At 32.6% G+C, this 24,610-nt stretch overlaps 1 protein-coding gene across 1 annotated transcript in view; it reads right to left on the reverse strand.

Annotated features, from left to right (window-relative positions):
- Positions 1–24,610, reverse strand: part of LOC131853048 (uncharacterized) — a 121,062-nt gene that overhangs the window by 7,114 nt on the left and 89,338 nt on the right. Inside the window, exons 7-20 of the mRNA XM_059203841.1 lie at positions 14,077–14,240; positions 13,300–13,473; positions 12,144–12,264; positions 11,803–11,910; positions 11,081–11,230; positions 10,355–10,446; positions 9,991–10,156; positions 9,275–9,415; positions 7,928–8,054; positions 6,537–6,666; positions 4,388–4,485; positions 2,441–2,520; positions 1,512–1,660; positions 861–1,004 (exon numbers count right to left, since the gene is read on the reverse strand). Coding sequence (XP_059059824.1) covers positions 861–1,004; positions 1,512–1,660; positions 2,441–2,520; positions 4,388–4,485; positions 6,537–6,666; positions 7,928–8,054; positions 9,275–9,415; positions 9,991–10,156; positions 10,355–10,446; positions 11,081–11,230; positions 11,803–11,910; positions 12,144–12,264; positions 13,300–13,473; positions 14,077–14,240 — 1,844 coding nt within the window. The remainder of the gene's footprint in view (positions 1–860; positions 1,005–1,511; positions 1,661–2,440; positions 2,521–4,387; positions 4,486–6,536; positions 6,667–7,927; positions 8,055–9,274; positions 9,416–9,990; positions 10,157–10,354; positions 10,447–11,080; positions 11,231–11,802; positions 11,911–12,143; positions 12,265–13,299; positions 13,474–14,076; positions 14,241–24,610) is intronic.

Below are 24,610 nucleotides of genomic sequence, written 5' to 3' on the forward strand. Positions count from 1 at the left end.
AGCCAAGAATTTTCTATTACTTCTCTAGTAGTTCTGGCTGATATGTATGGGCATGTACGTTGTCGTACATAAACCGCTCATCAATTTATTATGCAAATAAAACATCGAGGAAAACCTATGTAAAATTATTGTCGTGGATACAAGCATCTGAAAATCAACGTTCTTGTCTGTAGACCCTAATGCGCCAATGATCACTGGAAAACTCGGGTTTTAACTTGTCTGTAAAAAATAATATCCTTCAATCACTCGTGCTTCAGTCTAGATATTGCTTGATGAAAGATAATCAGTTTGCATAAAGGACTACTATCAACGAAATCCGTAAGTACTACGCGATGAACATAAACAGTGTTCCTCCTGCACACTCATTGCACTAATCGTAACTGATATTCCCCTAGTATCCTCAAGTCGATGCAATAAAAAAGAATCTGCTGAGCTACATAAATTTACTGAAGTAAGTCTGGGTACAATTTTTTCCCGAAACAATGCAACATATGTGTATTCTTCAGGTATCGGAGAATTTTGAAAATGAAGAAAACACGCACGGGACTGAAGAAATGTAAGAAAGAAGAAGAATTTCGAAATGAATTTTATTCACAAAATCTATGAATATATAATTTACCAACATACAACCAAAAGCCCAGATTACTTAAAATACATGGTTGAGTACTTTGTTCTGAATATTATATATATATATATATAAATATAGGTGTGTAAACCTTTTAAGTGGATGATAGTGTTCCCTTGGTTGCAAAAACCATAAAAACGTCCGTCAGATTGGGTTGGGTTTTTGTAACCAAAGCCACATTGTTTCTGGCTTTCCCTGCACCTTAAAATGAATTATTATTAAAGATATATAATACCTGGTTGGGCTGGGTGGTGGGTAACTTGTACCACGATGATCTGGGCTCAGGTACTGATGCTGTTGGGTGGCTGAGAGCCGGTTGCGTTGCAGCAACTCCTGGTGCGATTGGTACAGCTTCTCAGATGCCGATTGTTGGCTGGGTCTATTAATATAAAATTATTTTTATTTTATTGGGTTGTTTGGGCTACTGTAAGGTGTCTGGGATATTATCACTATAGCATTGCGACCTACATAGATCTATTGTGCTCGCCCATTTTCAGAGTTCGCTACCTAGACCCGTCAGGGACAAATATTGAAGTTCTCAGGAGCGAGGGTTTTTATCTCCTCAGGATACAGTGTAAACTTTCCAAAGGAGATATTATATTTATGCATGAGTGGGCTACAATCACATAGGATGTGTAGTGGCGTTTCCTCTTCAGTTTGGCAAAATCTGCAGATGCAATTATTAGGTTACCTTATTAAATATTTTATATATAGTCTTATTATAACCTAGTTTTCTAAATAATTATTTTGCAACTGTTTTACTTATGTATGTGTACCTATAAGAAATACATATACACATATGTATGTCAAAACAATAAAAAAAAAAAAATTTAGATAATATGTTAGTATAAGTCTTGCCAAAGAGTTATAAAAATTTAAAACGTACCCATGAGTGGGCCTGGACTGTTCTACGGTGAGATCAGGGAGGCTGTGCACGAGTGCCGTCACCGTATTATGAGGCTGCACCCGCAGAGTGTTATGGCTGGAGCTGGAGCTGCGCAGCGACGGCCTGTTCGGAGATGAAGGCTTCGACAGCTGAAAATACGTCTTATGAGAACATTGCGGTCGACCGATATATATTAACATGTTATAAATTAAAAAGCGGTTCTCTTTACCTATTTGATAATAGTTCTAGTAAGTTTATTAGTATATACTGGTATATAAATAGGAGAGAATAAATATTAGGTCGTAAATATTTCTAATATTTAATGAAGAAAGAAACAGGCATAAGCCCTTTTTAAATAAAGTTAATTAAATAAATATATTATGTAGTCAGGATTAACAGATTTCACATAAAGTAGTGTAGTCAAAATTTATTTAGTTTTGTATTATTTAATATCTTTTCAATAAAACGACACCTCACATAAAACATGTCAATTTATATTGACTGCTATATTGTTGGCCGTTAATTCCTTCTTTTTTATTACACGTTTATCGAATAGGGTCATTTAATCGCCTCACGGCAATATAAATGCTCTAAGTATTGTCCAATACATAAATCGCGAAAATAAAATAATAGTAATACATTAAAATATAAAGGTTCGAGCTTACGACAAGATTCTGTTATATTAACAAAAATTAGACTCTTTTTAGAAATTATATTTTAGTTCATGATATAAATAAACAGTTGGAAAAAAAAAATTCTGTAAGCATAAGGTTCTAGATTTCTAATTTCGTTAATATTTTATGCGGGACAGAATAAAAAAAAGTTTGACGAAGTAACAGATATATCTATTGTTTAAAAGGTCAGATTGTCCCGTGTCCGACCTGTTCAAAATGTATGTTGTTATTTATTAGATTTATATGGTTTATTACCGCTGCTTGTGAACATGGCGAGGGGACCACAGTTTCAGATTCACTCTCGCTGACCACGTTAACGGTGATAGACGTTGCAGCTGCAAAGAAAATAATAATTAAATATAATACATTAAGAATTATGGATAATCGGGTAAAATCATCTCCTTGATATATAGATAGATATTAATTATAAACTTGCGTCAAAGAGCACAAACGCACCAAGGCACAGTAATAAAATAAAAAGTAGATTCATAATTACATTGGTAAGTTAACGAAATACAATGTAGGTACAGAAAACGTGTGAGGAACGTAAATAAATAAGTGAGTGAGTAACGTAAGTAAATGTGTGTGCATTGCATATGCAAAGAAGGCAGCACCTCAGTGTATTGTTTGTCGCAGAAATCGCAGATTTATTATTTTTTAATCATTAATTACTGTAAGCATTCATGACATCTTTTTGAGTCATTACATTACCTTATAAATTTTATGTAATTATTTTATCAATAATTTTCTATTGTGAGAATGGCGTAAGTCCGAAATCATATGTTATATATAAAATTCTCGTAAACAATGTTATTTATATTTATACATACAATACATACATACTTACACATACTCTTCCGAAACGGCTTGATCGATTTTTATGAAATTTTATATGCATATCAGTCGGAATGACTATGATGACTGAGAATTGCCTACTATCTATTTTTCATGGCCCTAAGTGGTAAGGGTTGTCCACCCCTATTTTTTTGGCTAATATATACATACTATATATAGATAATACATACATACTGTATTTATGTAAAAAAATTCACCTTTCTATCATCAACCTCTAGTTCTATAATATAATATAATTGTAGGTAGTATATATAGTCTTTGGTATAATCTATGTCTATATATAATATAATATAAATCAATATACTATAATATAATAGAATAAAATAAAAACTAAAATATAAGATTTTAGTTACGTTAGTAAGATATGTATTATTATATATATGTATATTCGACATATTATATATATATATATATAGAGAGACATCTTTCCGAATAAGTGGTAGATTTAAAAAAAAAATGTTGACTATTCAAAAGTGCTTAAATTAAGTTTATTTGAATAAATAATATTCTATTCTATTCTAGACATATTAAATTCGTTCTTTATAATTGCGATAGGAAAGACCCAAAGTTGGAAGATATCTAACATGAACAGAAGGGTACCCTGTCACTGTACGAGCGACAACCAACCGTAATTAAGGTAAGTAATTTAACCACATATAAGGTTACTATTTAGATACATTTTTTGTTAAATAATTTAGATTTGACAATATTGTTACCATCGTTACACCTCTACCAGATGCAAACGTAAACACTTCTCTCCATCCTAAGGTGTAACGATAAGGCCGCCCATTGTTACCTCTTTGTCTTGTTTATTATTGTTGTTGCTGGCAGTTTGTCTACCGGCGATCGACATTACAACGGCCTGAGCCGAGGTTCGAACCCCTAGAGGTGCCCTTAGACTAAAGTCGTATCCGTCAGGCGGGATTTCGCCTTCAGCCGCTCCATAATTCCTACCGCGGGTTTGGAGTGCCATCTGCACTATCAGTACTATAGCACAATTAATTAATATGTGAAGCAAAAACTTTGTACCTCTATATACGATCTTTGTAACTACATGTATAATTTATATAGATCACACCTACACAGATCAAAACATAAGTACAAATGTTTGTACTGTGCGAGGACTCGAATCCGCGACATTTGGAAGTAAAGTACTATGCTAGAACTGCGCCGTATCGAATATACTCGTAAATAAAGTTGTAACAATTGAAGATCGTAGCATCTGTAATTGTACGTTTGAAGGAAATTAAACCATATTCACACTAACACAGAAGCAATATTTGAACCTTATTATTGAATAGATATACTTATATTAAAGTTGTATTAAATAGAAATAAAATCACTCACCATCTTCCGGATTCATGGGTGGTATAACGTGCTCTACGGAGCTACCGGCCCTGTAGGTATGGCTTGGCCCTGCCTGCGGCTCATCATGGGAAGCAGCACTAGGGGTAAACGATTATAATTATAATTAATAGTAGGTCATAAAACACGCGTGCATTATAAACTCAAATAGTGAAATTATATTACATAGCTGCACTATTATTTTTATCAAATTTGGAAGGTACCGCCGCCCGGCGCCGACAGTAGGGCAGCGCGCAGATTAAAAAAATAAAACGGTGGGAATGCAACAGTTTGCATCACAGATTTATGGTTGAGATTATTTAAAAGCAAGAGTGTTGAAAAACTTTGTACAATAAACGTGCGTATTTAACACACTTCGCTCTATTAAATCATGTAATTTATATTTAAGTTTTTTTTAATTATCTACTTTTAATATATTATTTTTATATTTAAACTTGCTGCACCCGCGAGTTTCTTCGCGTGGAATTAAACTTTACTTTTCTAAAATAAAAGTAACCTAAGTTACTCCTTATTATATCAGCTATCTGCCAATAAACGTCAAAATCGGTCCAACCATTATAGAGATTAGCGGGAACAAACAGACAGACACACAAAATTAGTAAAAAATGTTATTTTGGTGTATGTAGCGTATTTATATTCATATGCATGTAGTAAAAAACGGTTGTTTCATTATTACAAACAGACACTCCAATTTTATTTATATGTATTGACTTTATTCCGCATGATAAGTCTTACATGTAGTAAGCCTTCTGAATATGCCATTTTTCAGTTTATACTGAACAGATTCATGTAGATTATTATTATTCTTTCTATTCAAAACATACCGTGATTATTACTGATTACGTGTTTACTCCCTTATGAGCGCTATGATGGTTTTACATATTTAATATTTAAATTTAAATAAATTTTTTTTTTAATTCTTATATTACTTATTTTACAAATCGTATGTCTTTGTAGTAAGAGCCTGCAGTAGTAAAATTTTTATCATATTAGTTTTACGATACCGAATGGAATTTGGCCAGTTTTATTGAACATACTGTTCGGGGCATGGAATAGGTTTATGAAACTAGTTGCATGCCTGTAGATATTGTAAGTACAAAAAGTGTTTTCTAGGTGTAAATGCCTGAGTTTGCACTGCCTCTGTACACCTCTCCTCTCTCAGACTTCAGCTTAACTATATTTTTAATTTATACGAGTAAAACAAATATGATTCACACGGCTTGTATAAAAACGAAATTAAAATATAGTAATAATATGTATAAATAACATGTAAAATTGCACCGTTAATCTTCCTAAATAAATAAATAAATAAAAAATAAATAAATATCATTATACAAAGATTTTCGTGATTGGTGGAAATCAATTTTTGAGATTGTCTACCATTTTATTCTTAACACAGTTATATTTTTATACTATAAACTGTATATTTTGCTACAGTCTACCTTACGTTTTGCTGCAAAATAGAGTTGCTATTACTAATAAAATCAGTGATTCCTAAAGTGGTACTAGGCATAAAATATATAGAATGTATTGCTATTAAGTTAGATATTAGACATCCATACCCGTAGTTTCACTGTAATATTTTGCAATTCAAGCCATTATACGTCGGAAAACTGCATGCAATCAAGCTGTTCGTTGTAGAAGCTGGTGAAATTTATACCTTTTGCTATAGTCTCCCTATTCTCAATGTTATATGAAAGATATAGCTACTCGACCCGGCTTTGCACGGGTGTACATGTGTTATATATCTAAACCTTCCTCTTGAATCACTCTATCTATTTAAAAAAATCTCTTCAAAATCCGTTGCGTACTTTTAAAGATTTAAGCATACATTAGGAGAGCGACAGCGACTTTGTTTTATACTATGTAATGATAATGAAGAATGAAAAACATTTATTGTCAACCAATATTAACAAACGTAAATGTACTTATATACGAACAATATACATATATGTACATATATATATATACAAATACATTACAAAAGACATATCTAATAATTAATGGTTGGGAGCATGGCCGACACTCAGCATTTGCCGTGACAGCTAACTGCCGCCGCAGCGCTGGTATTCTGTGCCTGCCATGAGTGTTTCTATTACCTAGTATTGTTGATATCACTTGGTATATTTACCTGGTGGATTGTTGGAAGCTGGATAGTCTTGAGTTCCTTGAGCTGCCACCTGTAGAGTTACGGTGCATTGGGTGCCGCAGACCGTGCCCACCTGCCCTGGCTCCTGGGCCACTCATACCTGATGCTTCGCCTGAATTCGGATTATTACCATATAATAGAAGTTAGTTTCATGTTACTTTTATACCTAAATTTGCCTACGGTTTACCTAAGTTAGATTTTGACGGTATGGTTCAAAAGTTTAATGACCTGAACACCTATACCGTATTGTCTCTTAAACTAGCTTATATCTTATTATAGATAAGGCCCCGTATTATCGCGAGGTAACTTTATGAACGAGTTTAAACTAAGCGTACTAACAAAGCAAGCAAATTCTCTAACTTTGGATGGGGCCTATTTAATTTACAATTAATTTACTCATACATAAAGGGTTGCTAGATTTTTTTCGTTGGTGAGCAATCATCAGTAAATACCGTTTTATATTGGTTATAAAAACTCAGATTCGACGAAGCCGACGCGCTTACTGTTAGTTCGTAATAAAGCGGGCCCCATAAAGATGATATACTTGTACCTACGAATAGGACAATGACAGTGGATAATTTCTAAAAATAAAAAGAAACTGTATCTATCGTTACAGAATACTAAAGATCAGGCTCATTTCCTTATTTTCTTTATATAATAATATAAGACCAAGGAACACTTTTTCTGCCTGTTCGCTCGTTGAAATTAAGATGGCAATACAAAAGTAATAAAAAAGCTACCATCAAAGGAGTCTGTGGTTATATAAAAATTAAGATTTTGTTTCACGTAAAAACAGGTTGCTACGATATGACTTTCGAAAAAATATCTTGTAAGACTAACAAGACGTTTACTACCATAAACGATAGAGTTGAGTAAGATTCAGACGGAAGTAAATGATCGAATTGAGATACTTATTGAGTAAGATTCAGACTGAAGTAAACGATCGAATTGATACTTATTGAGTAAAATTTAGACGGAAGTAAACGATCGAATTGATACACTTATTGAGTAAGATTCAAACGGAAGTAAACTATCGAATTGATACCCTTATTGAGTCAGATTCAGACTGAAGTAAACGATCAAATTGAGATACTTATTGAGTAAGATTCAGACTGAAGTAAACAATCGAATTGATACACTTATTGAGTAAGATTCAGACGGAAGTAAACAATCGAATTGATACACTTATTGAGTAAGATTCAGACGGAAGTAAACGATCAAATTGAGATACTTATTGAGTAAGATTCAGACGGATGTAAGATTCAGACGGATGTAAGATTCAGACGGAAGTAAACGATCGAATTGAGGTACTCTTATTTTAGAAGTTCGTTGGGATTGAGATGGTACAAAAGCAACAAAAAACTACAACTTACCATCAAAGGAGTCAGTGGTCATAGAAGCCTGAGAGATGTCGTAGTCGGTGGATGCTCCCATACTGCGGTGTAACATAGCAGCGACACGTTCGCGAGCCTCCCGTTCTATGTTCAAATCATCCGAACCCTGTCATCAACACAGTAATTAAGTTTAGATAGATACGTAGACAGATAGATAAGAATTTTTATTTGTATCTCAGTACACACATATAGGCAATAGAAATAGTATATTTTAGTATATTTTATGTAAAATATAGCAATACTGAAGTTTTAATACATAGAATATTTTGACTCAGGTATACTTACAAAAGTACTCCAGCGGTTTAGCGCACCGCCTTACTTCCGATGGTCGCGGGTTGTATTCATGAGTATGATTGTTTGTATCGGTCTGGGTGATTTCTATGTATATATCTAATATGTATGTATTTATAAAAAAAATATCTATGTTCACTTATCTAGAACCCATAACACAAGCTTTAGCTAGGTTAACTTGGGTCTAGATGGCGCTGTGTGAATTGTTCGGATATTATTTATCTTATAGATAAAATTCTCGTGTCACAGTTTTCGTTCCCATACTCCCCCGAAACGGCTTGACCGATTCTCATGAAATTTTGTGAGCATATTGAGTAGGTCTGAGAATCGGCCAACATCTATTTTTCATCCCCCTAAATATTAGGGGTAGTCCACCCCTAAAATTATTTTTTAGACAAAATTTTTAGTTTCCATTTTTTTATGATACAACATACAAAATTACATACAATCCTAAATTTTCACCCTTCTATTATCAACCCCTATTTTTTTATAGCGTTATTAATTTATATGCCAAAACAACGTTTGCCGGGACCGCTAGTTATATATAAAAATATCTTACTGTGTGAATTGGAAAGGGGTTTTTTTATTGTTATTTCGAATACCTCGATTAAAAATCAAAATAAAAATATCTTTATTCATGTATGTCTATTACTGACTCATGATATGTCAAATTTACCGTCAGTTCGGAATGCTTTCGAGATGAGAAGAACTGACAAGAAACTCAGTTCATATTCTTTTGATACAAAAAAAGAAAAATATTTATTGTCAACCAGTATTAACAAACATAAATATACTTATACATACAATATATACATATATGTACACACATATATTAGAAAAAACTTTAATAATGAATGGTGGGCAACATGGCTGACACTCAGCATTTACCGTGACAGCTAACTGTCGCGGTGCTGGTATTCTGCGCTGCCATGAGTGACTTTTCAAATATAGTTGTAAATATTTATGTATGTTATGATGTCATTGGTGCTACTAATCATTAAATTTATTATGGGGATGTGAAAAACCATCGGTTACCGGTTTAGCGCTGCCGCCGCTGACTGCATAGTCGGAAGACGAGTCCATTTCCACTTCCGAAAGGTCACGTGAGGGATTTTTGGCAAACCACACACCTAGGTCATATGTTAACTTGGCCTCTTTTATTTTCTGGTCCCATGTCTAAATTTTAATCAAACAAACAAATAATATTATTCACAGAGTATCCGATTCAAACGGAGATCGAAATTACGACGGCCTGAGCCGAGTCTCGAACTCCTAGCGGGCCCTCAGACTAAAGTTGCATCCGTCAGGCGGGAGTTGGCCTTCAGCTGCTCCATAAGTCCTTCGGCGGGATTGGAGTGCCATCTGCACTCGCCACCTATCGTCCGGTGAAGCTGTAAAGGCCAGCTGCGGCCAATAGCATCAGAGTAGTCCAAAAAAAAATGTATTAATGCTATTTATATTTATTTACGAAATTATATTAATATATCATAAAATGGGCTAAGTACACTGCATCATACGGAATAGATATCTTTAGAGACGACATTCAGCTGAAAAGAAAATTGAATTTAAGAATTTCATTATTTTAACTCCATTGCAAAAGCCCACAAAGTACTTACATTTAAAAAGAAACTAAAGGTCACATAAATATATTATAATTGTAATACAACTTTTTGTAATTTACGTATATCTTAATATTAATAAATGAAGAAAAGAAATTGTCTTTTAAATATTAAAGTAATATGCTTATTTACCTTGAGATATCCTATAATAATAGGCTCCTTGGTAGATTCTGAGAGCGAAAACGCATGTGTTGCCGAGCCGCATTCATCCAGAATCACAAATATCAATGCAGATATCTCCTTGGTGTTCCGATTGTACTTGGGGAAGTGCACTAACTTTTCCACCATATACTTCGGCCTAGAAACAGCAGGTATTGTTCTAAGCCTAACTAAACAAAGCTATACAATAAACTAAAGAAAACATTCGCATTTGAAAACGCGTTAAAACTCAAGTTAAAATAGATAAATTGTATCATTTAATTAGTATTAATGTCATTGTTACTGTAATATTATAATAACTATAGGAAAAAACATTCCGCTCAGACTTGAATATTACCTAATTATCTTGAGTGGGTAAGTGCTGTTTTTGGATAATTGTTTCTTGCAGATCAACAGCATGTCAGTTAGTAGATAAACATGGACTTCGATCTGTAATAAAACATGCTTTTACACGTGTAAATTAAATATTAAGAAATAAAAAGAATTTAATGCACAATTCGCGAAATTGAGGTTATGCATTCGCATTTAACAGCATTTATTTTTTTTAATATACAACAGCAATTTGTAGTCAGTTTATTATTTAATTAGCTCAGGAATGTTTACTACATTCTTGTACTTCATATATTTAAATAAACATCTAATTGTTATGTGAATAAGGCGGATAACTCTGAAGTCTACGCTAGAAAAAATAAGTAATATAATAATGATATTTAAATAAATATACAGCTCAAAAGAAATTATTCATTTTAAATTGTATACTTTTCTTTATCTGTTTTCAAGTACAGAATAGTAATGTAGAAATCAGAAAAATAATGAGTCTAGCCTCTATGACTGACAATGAGATCTAGTCAAATATTCAATAACAAACGGACGGAGCTATAGAAAGATTATTTGAAGCATCACTTTTACAAATTGCTGTTGGAATAATATTAAATTTATCGGATGCATCCGAACCCCAGAGAACGCCAGCGGAAGAAATAAATAAATGTAAGCCACTAAAAATATTATGGAATTAATTTGGAAATATTTTAAGTGGCTTGTCCTTGTTGTATTCAAGGCTTGCCTCTTTGGTGTTAATGTTGTCCTTGAATCGAAAATCGCCATGGTAGACCACCGTCCTGCTGTGACTTGGCAGACAGTTAATCATTGGAGCCTTCAGATTCACCTGTGCATACTGTCGGAAGGATTTATCGAGATCCTCGTCTTTGAAATCCTGAAATACGTGGCCTGTTAATAAAATACCTACGGCCATAAAATATGTTAAATCTAATAATTTTATGTGCTAAAAGTAGGAAAGCTTTTTGGGATAGACTAACGTCCTGTAGTGGGACGTTAATGGGTTGTTATAGATAAATAGATTTAATAAAAGAATTACATTAATACAAATATAAATTACAAAAAATATACAACCCAACTCATACCTAGGGTAGGCATGTCCATTAAAAATCGGTGTCGTTTCATGAAATTAAATGATGTTAAAGTAATTATTGAACCTTTCGCGATCGTCCTTACTATTTAAATCGTACCTAATAACTAGAAATGATTATATGAATGTATTAAAATGTATTATATGAATTTGATTATGTCTACGTATTACATTAGTTTGGGATTAATATCTAATAAACAAAATAGAAAAAAACTGAAAATGCGCAATAAAATGCTTCATTCATTATTGGATGCGTCCTGGAAACAAAATATTTATTTAATGAATTTACATTATATTTAAGTAATTAATATTCTAATTGAATGAGAGGTCTTGAATTCACTTGCTTGATAAATACTTACCAGCTCATAAGCCTCGAGGGAGTTGGCAAGAGTTTCCAGTTCCTCTAGTTCCTCGCGTTGACGGATAGTGCGGTTTAGATCCAATACGTAATTTTTAGCAAATGATTCCTGTATGAAAAGTAAATACATATAATTATACTATCTTTTTTTATACTGCTGGAAAGATGGAAGACAAATATGTAGATATATATACAAAGAGAAGTAGCTTGAAAGTTTCTTGTTCTTTTTGTTACGGCTAAACAAGCAGGATGTGAAAAACAATTTGCCCATTCGCTTTAAAAATTATGTTTCCTTACATAATACATTTATTTATAATGTATAATAAACATAATTATACTTACCATTGCAATGAGCGATGTTCGCTCAGGCTCGGCATCTGTATGAGCTATGAGTCTCCGCAAAAGGAGACTATACTTAGTCAGGCGCTGCATTGGTTTGACCAATATGTCAGAGAGTTGAAGCCTGAACAGAATGTATACATCAAAATACTACACCAATTCATACATACCAATTTCCCAAATTCCAATTTCGATAAAATTGTAGAATCTTAAAATATTCTATTAGGAAGTAGGTAAAGTTATTATAGTGATCGATACTGAATAGTCGTAACTATAGGTCACTAAATGTACTGATAAAATTAGAGAATAATATATTAACTAGTGACTACTGGATTGTCGATTCTCTAAAATAAAACGTCCCACTTCAAATATATATTTAGAAATAACCTAATATTTATAAGCTCTATTATCGATATAAACAGTTCGAATTAGAAGACTAGACTAGACTAAAAGCACAATCTTATTATTATAATGGAACGAACCGATGCTATTCGGTTCGTTCGTCCGGGTTGACATTGTAGTAAGTTTACATCCGGCCTTTATTTACCTGCTTGAACTATTCCCGAGGCGTTTCATTATCCTTTGAAATTAATAACAGAAGCTAAGGTTTACAAAGAAGAAGCAAGTGGTTTGCTGGTTTACTATAGTAGTTACAAGTTACTAGGAATAGAGCATTATGGTTTTAACAATTACGGTTTAAAACAGTAAGGTTGTAATATTTTAATAAAAATAAATTAAAATACATCCATTAGATACACTTAGACAGATATTGTTAGAACTATTTTTTTAATTCGTTTATTATCACAAAAATTGCATTATATAATGTTGTTACATTAATCTTAGTAAAAAAATTTCTACAATTATATTTAAAACTGTATACCTACAGGTAATGAACAGGTGTAGTTGTAATTATTCTTATGATTCAGGACGCAATAATTTAGTAAGTATCTACTTATTCTTAATATTAACACGAATTAACATTATCTATATAGGCTTTTAGCGTATATAGGTTGTTTATAAGTGGTTTTTAAACTGATGTAATGGTGAATTTTTTTACGTAATATGTATACATCACATGGCTTCGTCATCGGTAATATGAATGCAAAATTAAGGAGATTTCATAAGTTAACACAAAGACACAAATTGTAATTGAACATACCTTTTGCAAGATTTTTGGCTGTGGCACCAAGTAAGGTACATCATGAATTCAGAGTTGGATGAGAGAGAGCGTAAATATTCAATCGCTTTTTTTTGTTCGTTCACGTACTTCTCATACGGCTGTAAAATTTCACGGAAACGGCAGAAACCTTGAGCCATTAATTCGGTGTTGAACCTAAAATTTTAGATACATGAAAAATTATGAATATGCATTCTTATCAGCTGTAATACTAAGTTTTAGGAATGAGATTGTCTTTCATTCCAAACCTATATGTGGTGGCCACCGTAATAAATTTGAATAATTAAACAATGTTTAACAATAATTATGCATACATTCATTTAAATTTAATTCAATCAGTTTAATCTTAAATATAAACTTCTCGTGTCACAATATTAGTTAAACAAGAACAAACAACCACAACAAAGTAATTAATGTATGGTACATTTCCTGAGTTTATTATTTTTATTATTTCACCCTTTAAGAGAGATATCATTACATAGTATAGGATAAAGTTGCTGTGGCTGTCTGTCCGTCCCTATGTATGCTTAAATCTTTAAAACTACGCAACGGATTTTGGAGCGGTTTTTTAATAGATAGAGTGATTCATGAGGAAGGTTTATATACATATAATACATGTATACCCGTGCGGGGTCGGAGCGAGTAGCTAGTATCTTGATTAGTAGCTAAATTGGTGAAATAGAGCAGACTTTTTAAAAGGTTTATCTATACACAAAATATGGTCAAAATTAAGAAACCCCTTAGTTAAAGTATACTTACGGGACCGCTTTCTCGGTAGAGTCCAGAAGCATAGGCAAAATGGTTATATCCCAAAAGTACAAGCTGGAATTCAAGACATCGGGGATGTTAGAAAACAAACGCTCAGTGTCCACATCGAGCAGTTTGCCGCTGTCTTGCAATGCGTGTGCAGCCGCTATAAAAACCTGATGACAAATTTATAAGCAACACATTATTTGGCATCATAGACAGAACCATATGTCAGAGGAACTAAGTACCACTAGTAGGCCTTTGGGGACACGTTAGTCCCGTACAAAGACCCTTCGGTGAGTTTACTTAATTTTGACCTTGAGTATGAGCCGGAACGATCGCAAATTCACACGCAAGGGTAAACAAAGTCATGATTATCACCTTACTTTCTTCTTCATTAAACTTCAATGAAATTATTTTACACGTATTTCTTTCTTCCTAATGTTCTGTTTTAAACTACATTTCTAATTATAAATAGAATACGGTAGGTATAACGGCCTCGGTGGTTTAGGGTGTAGTATAAGCCTTATTGCGGACTGTGACGGGTTCGATTCCTCGCATGGTACAAACTTTTGTATTTATGAGTATGATTGTTTGTATCGGTCTGGGTGTTTTCTATGTATAATATGTATGGTATGTTTTTATGAAAAATATATCTACATATGTATTTGTATCAGTTATCTAGTACCACAAGCTTTAGCTAGCTTACTTGGGTCTAGATGGCGCTGTGTGAATTGTTTTGAGATTATTATTATTTTATATATATATATATAATTATGACTATGGATACCTCTCACCTGGATGGAAACAAGAAGACGGAGATGGCTAAATTTTATACCTTTTATACCGGATGAGGTTAAAATATACTCAGTGATATCAGTGCCATTTTACTTGGTAAATTTACAATAAACGTTAGTTAATAAACCACACCATCACCATATGATTACAGTCGTGAACATTATTAAGAATGTTACTTTAAAAAAACTGTAACAGCAGATAAATTTCATGCAATAAGATTTTTGACAGTGTAATTATACGATTTTGGCTTGTAAATATTATTTGTAATATTTAATAAACATCTTAATCCGTACAATACTTGTACCGATGTGTCTTTATATTAGTAGATACGGAGTCACAACTTCCCTAATGTGAGTTCGACACGCACTTGATCTGTTTCCTGTGGCCAATTCCTTAGGATTTACTGACGTTCTTTACATAATGGAACGGATCGTGAGAGATGGATGGCTCCAGATGATTAGCATTACAAAGCAGAAAAATCGTTTCATTTCATTTATTTTTGTTACATGATATACTACCAATATACGACTTTGTGAAGGTTCATTAGTTTAGTTTAATTATTATTTTATATTTATTTTGACGGCATCGGTGATCTAGCGATCGTAACACACCGTCTTAATTCCGATGGTCGCGGGTTCGATTCCTCGCACGTCACAAACATTTGCATTCATGAGAATGATTGTTCGTATCGGTCTGGGTGTTTTATATGTATAACATGTATCTAAAAGTATCGATGTAATTGTATCAGTTATCTAGTACCCGTAACACCGTACCCGTTGGGCTAACTGACCTGACCTCATGTTCATCTTATCATCCTCCACTGGTGCCCCGCCAGCGTATGCGGGTGCACCATTCCATTATCATTAACATGGGTTTAGATAGCTGTGCTGAACTGTCCTGTGATTATAATTATATGTGTGAAATTAGTGATCAAATTTGTATTAATATAAAATCCAAATCCTAACATCACTAAATTATCCACAATTGAGTAAATACAAACAAAACTATACTTTTTTTAGTCTGCATTAAAATAAAGTATTGATTGGTGAAAGTTTTGTATATATTATGTAATATTATCTTTTCTGTGGTGTATACCATAAAAAGCAGTGAGATTAAAGACTGAATCTTAATTGGGGAACGCATTGGTTCGTACACAAAGAGCCAAACCCAGCGAAGCTAGAAAAAGACCTGTTTGTAAAGCGAGATCGTTTTGTGACTTAGTAAAGGGGAAACTCGACACCAGTTTAAAGGACTAGGGAAAAAGCTGCATATAAATCCAGAACATTTTAGGAAATTCGAATATTGGCGTTTAACCTTCTCTATTACTTTTAGCTAGAGTCATTTTAGTTTCACTTAATTCTATGTGAATTAAGTGAAACTAAAATGACTCCAGCTCTAGACATACTAGGTGATAATACCTAAGCCTAACTAGATTGTTACCTGATTACGTCATTTAAAATATGTATTAGTATAGTATTGATGTAATACAATAAAACAAGAAAACTACTTTTATTTTTACAATAATTTATAATATTGACGACCTCGGTACTCTAGCGGTCTGGCACACCGCTTTACGTCCTATGGTATGGTGTTTTCTATGTATAATATGTATGTATTTAAGAAAAAAAACTATGTATTTGTATCAGTTATCTAGTACCCATAACACAAGTTTTAGCTGGGTTAACTTGGGTCTAGATAGCGCTGTGTGAATTGTTCTGAGATTATTATTTATTGAAAAAATTAGAGTCGAAAATATAGATTGAAGAGTTTCAGTTCTCATCTACAATCGTTTGAACAAATCATTACTACTGTATGGTTATTTATTGAGTTGAATTGAAACTTACATGTGAGTATATAGAGTGTATATAATATATTAATGAGAGAGTGTAGTATCTACATACTACACTCTCTCATTAATATATTCTCACGGAATTTATAAATATATTATTCTGAACAACATTTATTTAAAATAGCAACACGCAATATTCCTGCTCGTTCTTTTTGCTATGAGTCTGCGTTCCGAATGAGTGGTGGAATAAAAATATTTTTTAAATATTTTTTTTTTCTATTTCTACGATTGCACCGGAATGATTGACGGACTAAAATAGAAACATTGTTTTCACAAAAATTGTGTTTCACAACAAAAAAGATTTACTTGATGTATAAAAATGAATGCAGCTATTTCACAATCATTATTATTATTACATAGTATAAAACAAAGTCGCTGTCGCTGTCTGTCCCTATGTATGTTTACACGTATTATATATATATATAAACGTTCCTCTTGAATAACTCCATCTATTAAAAAAACCGCTTCAAAATCCAGGACAGGCAACGACAGCGACTTTGTTTTATACTCTGTAATCATATACGTTTGTTAATGTAGCTAATACTTGAGAATGGTTAAACCAATTTGGCTAATTTTGGTTTTGAAATATTTTTAGAACTCTAAGCAAGTGGTGAGGAAATACGAAGAAATGAAAAACTGCATGGAAAATAGTAAGAACAACAATTATTTTCCCCATACGAACTATTCAGTGCATTCAGAAATTAATTGCGTAACTAAACTTAAAAATCCTATGACATATGATTTAATTGTGAGGTGTAACCAAGTTGGCGGGGTCAGCTAGTATGCAATACAAAATGTACAATCAGCAGCACTGCTATTGAGCGCGCCGCGGAAGTGTATAAATTGTAGGTATTCGTAGGCCCGTGTGAGCCGCTATATGTACCATTCATCTACACGAGGGTTGCGCGTGTAACATTTTTATTAGGTACAAGTATGTCGAAATCGACTGGCACAGTGTACATCGGTGTATCACGCTACTCGTTTTCGCCAATTCAGTCCAATAATAAAATTCCTAGTAAAATCGATTGTTGCAACCCTGGACCCCGATAGCTGCATTTTTATGATACTATTCATGTTTAATCAATAAATGACTAAAACCGTAAATACCGATCGTATGATTTTCAAAACATCATCTATATTGACGATTTTATTTGATGAAGTTTATAGATAATAAGTTTCACTGTCTTTTACAATTACTCGTACAAATATGATTGTAAACTATAGATATATACCTATATATATATATATTATTGTAGGATTAGATATATAAATGACTAATCTTCATCCAGAAATTCATTATAATAATAATTATAGTACTATTTGGTTTTCAGTACTTACCTTACTTACAGTACTTACTTACTTTCAGTACTTACGGTATTAAAATGTTTCTGCATATTACAGATGCTTATTTTTCTACTGTACAGAGACTTTCAAGCTTTTAAAGAAGTCTACAACCATTAGGAATGTTATGCTGATACTAGTGTACTGTTATAGCAAATAAACATGAAAGTACAAGGTTTCCTTGAATTACGTATTACTCGTATCTTTTCCATTCAGAATTGCAATCTCAATTGCCCGTGTTCAAAGTACATAGTTGCAATAATTTGCGATTGAAATGTATAGGATCACTCGTAAACGGAACCAACAAAACAGAAAGACTGAAAATACTTCAAAAATGGATAATTTTCACTGAAGAGCAAAGTGTAAATATAATAAACATCGACCTCGTTAGCTCATATTTAATTGAACTAAGTGTCATTTTGCGGAAGTTCAGTTTACTACTCAAACTATTTATATTATTTTGTTTAATTCCGCTACAATTTGCATGTGCGATATCACAAATATTCAGTGCGGAAACTTGACTAACTTGACTACTAATACACACTTTGCAATATAAATTCATTAGGTAGTTCGTAGTATATTAGAAATTATTTAAATAAGTAATATTAATAATTATTCTTTTTCCCACATTGAGGTCTAGGAGTATGCATTCTATATCACAATAGTAAGAAAATGATTATCAAATTTAATTAATTATCAATCCATATCTCTACGATTATCTTATGTGCGATAAAATTACCTGATGGTAGATCTCATAAATATGTACTTCTAGAAAAAAATAAAATTTAATTTATATTGTAAATTACATACTATATACATTACTACAAAATACCTATTACAAATCAATATTAGGTATTCCGTGGAAGCTAATCTATAGATTAGCTACTATTACCTATTTCAAAGGACTTTTATTCAGAACGAAGTACGAGTAAAATTAGATTACCATATAAATTGCAGCAATCTGATTTGCACTTTATGTGAACAGTTTCATTTACATCCTGCACTAGAAGTACTATTTACGATTAGAAATCAAAGGACGACTCTGATAAAGGAACGTGAGAGATTAGTGAACGACTGAGATGCCTCTATAAGTGCTTTGTTGTTTTCTTAGATAGTTTACTTTGTACACCGCCTACTGGATATGGAGATACAGGAAAAAGTATGGATCGAATATATTAATAATACGATTCTTTCAGCTGAATTGAATTGAATCTATTATCTAACCAAATAAACGTTATTGTTGAGCATATCTAATGGTTATAATACTCTGGAATGATTAAGAAAAGTCTATTGCGAACTAGATTTAATATATTTTTCTTGTGGAGTATTATAATCCAATAATGCTTCGTTGTGAATATCGTTTGAGTTTTTTCTATCACCTTATTAATTATGGATGCTTTCTTAAATCTGAATATTCTATAACTGGAATATCTACGTGTAAGTCAAGTTAATTATATTTTACATAAGATGAAATTGTACACTCCATACAAACAAACAAACATCGTTATTATGTAAATAAGAATGTTTAAATAAAGTTTCGTCATTTAATTAATTTGAAACAAATTTTATTTGAATCCACAATTTATAATAGACTACCTGGCGGGTCAGCTAGTCTATTATAAATTGAGCAACTTCGTCTTAAACAAAAATATTAAGTAAATTCGGTGAAATATAATTATAACTGTGAAGTTATAAAAAAATATTATATTACAGTAATACATTTTTTTTAATTATAGCCTATATGATATTCTGATGTATAGGCTATATTACTCTAAAGTTTCATTAAAATCTGTTCAGTAGTTTTTGCGTGTGAAAGTAACAAACAAACTCGCAAACTTTCGCGTTTATAATATTAGTAAGGTATGTCGTTATAATCAACATGAGAAAATCTCAATAACGTGTAAGTGGTATATTCAATCCAATTACACGGCATGTTAGGTGTTATCAGATTACACTGTGCCGCGAGAAAAGTGATTTTAGCTTGTGTATACTATACTCGTAGAATATAGGAGGATGTGGATAGTCCAGTATAAGTTCTGTTACAAATGAAAATGCTTTTACTTTACGAAACTTTTTTTTTACGAAACATCTATAACATTTATCTGAAATAACTGAATTGACGGTAGATTTGACATATCATAAGAGTCTGTAATAGACCTACATAAATAAAGATCATACTCAGTCCAGCCATAAGTTCTGTTACAAATGAAAATGTTTTTGAAGTAATATTATTAAAGTTTCAGCAAAGAATAATAATAAATAAAATATTCTATTCGAAATGGCCACCACTGTCTTTTATACAGGCCTCTAATCTGTTTGGCCATGAATCTATGGATTTATGCACTGTTTCCAAGAGAAATTTGCTTTTCTGCTTGCTCCAAAGATTTTTAAGAGACTCAATGTTGCCGTGTCGTCTGGAGCAGGACTTGTCCTCTAACCATAATTTGAAGTCTAAAGAGGTGAAGTCTGGGCTAGATGAGGGCCAGTTCCAATTTCAAAATAATTAAAAAGTATTTTTTTTATGTAACATCATTTATGGCCAGTCTGGTTAGACGTGTATTCGATACCATCAGAATACTATCCCCTTTGCTTGCATAGTGAGAGGCATGGATCCTACTAATCTCCAGCGATCTCTAATCATAATTGACAAGGTTGATTTCAAATCGTGAGTAGATTATTCTTCACGCACGAGCTCAAATGGATCTGTAAGCTGTTTACAGAGCGTAACCATGTTATCGACAAGCCATGTTATTCTGGTGTTGTGATCTTATTGTATTAGTTATATACTGTTTGTATGGTTCCATAAATCCTCATACGATGTTGTTTTTTCTTTTTATTTTCATATACAGTATTAGGCACAAGTCTACACAACGTTTAATGCAATATAAAAAGATTCATATATTTGCACGGCTTTAAAATTATTTTTTTGCCAGTCATGTAATCATTGATTCAAATCAAATTTATTATGCTATAAAGTTGTTACAACTATCTTCCAGTAACAGAATGGAGTTTGATCCACATTATCATACGTATGCATAATTTCAACTCAATTGGATATATAGCAAACGTTTGAAAACTGGATAAACATATCGACCAGAAAAGACGGAAGAAAAGACAACAGCCTGTTGAAACATGTATTACCGTTGTTTATTTTATAAAAAATGTGGTGTAAATAAATAACCCTGGACGTCATACATCGCCATCTAGTCCCAAGCTAAGCAGAGCTTGTTTTATAGGCATAAGACAACTGATATGAACACTTTTTTTTGTTGTAAATACATACGTAATAAACATGGAAAACACCCAGACCGATACAAACAACCTTACTCACGAATACAATTGTTTGCACCGTGCAAAGAATCGAACCCGTGACCATCGAAAGTAAAGCTGTGTGCTAAACCCCTAGACCACTGTTGCCGTCGTAGTATGGTAAAATGCTTTGTGTTGAGTTTAAATTGGAAGCTCAGACGCTTCAGCTACGGATGTTGAGTGGGCGCAGCAAGGTCGCTCTGGAGTGATTTTAATTGAACAATAGATTGGTTGACGTCATAATAATTGCCAAGCTGATAGTTCGGTGTTGATAAGGGCTCGATGGAGGCTTCCATTGAGTATAACTATAGCTAAACCAGAAATCTGGATGCATGTTATTAATAGACTATCCGTCATACTCGTGAACGGGTGCTGCTTGTGGGGACTGGTCTGTTCAGGTTGCGAACACTAATAAGATTTTTTGTTTTTTGCAATAGCATATACTGGAGGTCACTCTATTCTCACAAATCTGAATTTAAATGACTGTGTATTATTGGTAACATATACAACATTTTTTTTAAAGAATACGATCTGAGTTTCTTGTAGTTGTTAACATAGATTTTTTGTTTTACACATTTTTATTTACTAGCTGTTCATCCGCGTGGTAACTAACTTTAATTTTCTAAAATAAAAGTGGACAAGTTACTCCCTATATACTACGGTACGACAGTAGCTACCTGTCAAAAAAAGTCTCGTCAAAATGGGTCCAGCCATTTTAGAGATTAGCCGGAACAAACAGACACACAGACAAAAATTTTCAAAAATATAGATTGTCTGATTGTATGAAAACTATAGGTTCGTTTCCGAGTGTGTTTTGCCATCAATTGCCATGTTGAGGAAGCAAGAAGTTATTTCTTATCCCGACCACACACGCTGTAAACCACGTAACTGACTTTATTACATAAATTCTAAGCTACATATTCGAATAAATCGTTTATCATTCGCCCTCAGTTGTCTAGCGGTTTAGCGCAGCTATTTACTTCCGATGGTCGCGGGTTCGATTCCTCGCACGGTGCAAACATTTCTATCGATGAGTATGATTGTTTTGCAAAAGTTTGCTGGTTTTGTTTATATTTAAGTATTTATTTAATTGTCTAGCATAACATATTAGTAGGAAACTGTAAAGGTTTTCATATATATATATATATATATATATATATTTTACGTTATTATTGCAGTTTGGATATCAGGTAGGCAGATACGATAATAAGTCGTAATAAGGGAATTTTGCATCATAGGTCCGACCTGGTTTAGAATTGTTAATTTTATAATTATAATGAATTAAAAGTATGAACTTCAAGTAATACTTTTATTGAGAAATTACCACAGTGTAGATTAGTAACAAAATAAGTATCTGTATTAAAAATATATATTGATAGGAAAGCTTCGATTTTATTATTTTATAACAAGTATAATACAGATAAATAATACCGGTTAATAGAAACACGTACTCTGTATCCAGACTGGAAATAGTTACTGCAGGTTATTCTATTGCCGAATGCATTACATAACTCGCCCACATTTTACCTACCATATTGAAATTCCTCTATTTCATCGACCAGAATTATTTCAATAGTCATATCACGAATTACTAATATTAGTTAACATAATGTAACGTAAAATAATGATTTGTAAAATAGATGTAACTTAAAATCGTTTCTATTTGTAGGTAATATTATATAAGTATATCCTAGTAAAAGTATTATAATAGTAGAGGTAATAATAAAAGAAAAACATAAAGTCGATCACCGTCACCCCGACCTCCTTCTGCCCTTCGTCGCGAAGGACGGAACAGCAAGCGAGGTAACACAGTGATCAATCTAACTAAATGTAAGGCTGCCTATACATTATTGAAAATACCAGTATTGTGTATTTGCGTTCCACGGCACGAATGAACTTTCTACACTAATCACAAATCTACTTAAAGTATCTAACAATAGAACAATGGTGCTATTTATGTTTTTAATGATAAATTGATTCTCTTTTCTGATTTATGTATATATACATACACATATAATATATGTATATCTTTTTAGATTGTATACTAATCAAGATTTTTATGAATATTTTCACATAGATATGGAGCAAAGCTCGATCGCCCAGCTATTAGACTCGAAATAACTCTACAACCATGTACTGAAAATTAATTTTTTTTAATTGTTTTCGTCACAGAACGGAAATCTTTGTTACGAAAGCAAAAAAATTGTAAATACAATAACTTACCCTATAAAAATATTAGTTTAAAATGGACATGCTAATAATGTCACCGATCGAATTAATTAATTAATTTATTTATTTATTTAAATAACTTTAATGCACGTCATACACAGGTAAAAAGTACATATGGCGGACTTAACACCTAATGGTATTTTCTACCAGGCAACCATGAGTTTAATGGTCGCCATATTCATATTGTGAAGAGAGAAAGGGAGAAAAAACGGATTTAAGTATAGTAAACTCAGGAACCATTGATTTGAGAAACTCAGTCAGTAATTCTTTGAAATATTCAGAGTAACAACGTCTATATAGTATATTAACATATGTTTGACGATCTCGGTGTTCTAATGGTTTAGCACACCGCTTTACTTCCGGTGGTCCCGGGTTCGATTCCCCGCACGGCACAGAATTTTAATTTTATTCCTGAGCATGATTGTTTGTGTCGGTCTGGATATTTTTTATGTATAATATGTATGTATTTACGATAAAAACTGTACCAATGTATTTGTATCAATTATCTAGTACTCATAACGCAAGCTTTAGCTAGCTTAACTTGGGTCTAGATGGCGCTGTGTGAATTGTCCTGAGATTATTATTATTATGTAAAACACAACAAATATGAGTTCAAATATAAATAACAAATAAAGCAGTATGAGTAACGTATGTTTTAAGAATATTTCAAATATGTGCTGTCACTTACAAATATGATAGAATTGCTGTAACATCCAGCAATGTGAATTTAAATATTGAACACGATCAGTAAAACCTTATACAAGTTCGCAAACGTAGTTTAACATTCAAAGTCAACTATTCGATATCTCTTTGTAAATGTTGTTTTACATTCAAACTCAAATCTGCGATATCGCGTTTGAAAATGTGGAACGATTTAATTCAGCTGAAGTGGAAACTAGAAATATTGCATTACATTCTCCACAAACTCGAAAAGATGACGGTGACTATTGTATCACATATTTCCAGTGCTGGGGTAGATGTAAATTTTCCGTGTTATATATGACACGAACAAGAAAGCGA

The sequence above is a fragment of the Achroia grisella genome, unplaced genomic scaffold (assembly GCF_030625045.1).
Source record: "Achroia grisella isolate CSIRO2021 unplaced genomic scaffold, CSIRO_AGI_Agris_v1 utg874, whole genome shotgun sequence".
Lineage (NCBI taxonomy): Eukaryota > Metazoa > Arthropoda > Insecta > Lepidoptera > Pyralidae > Achroia > Achroia grisella.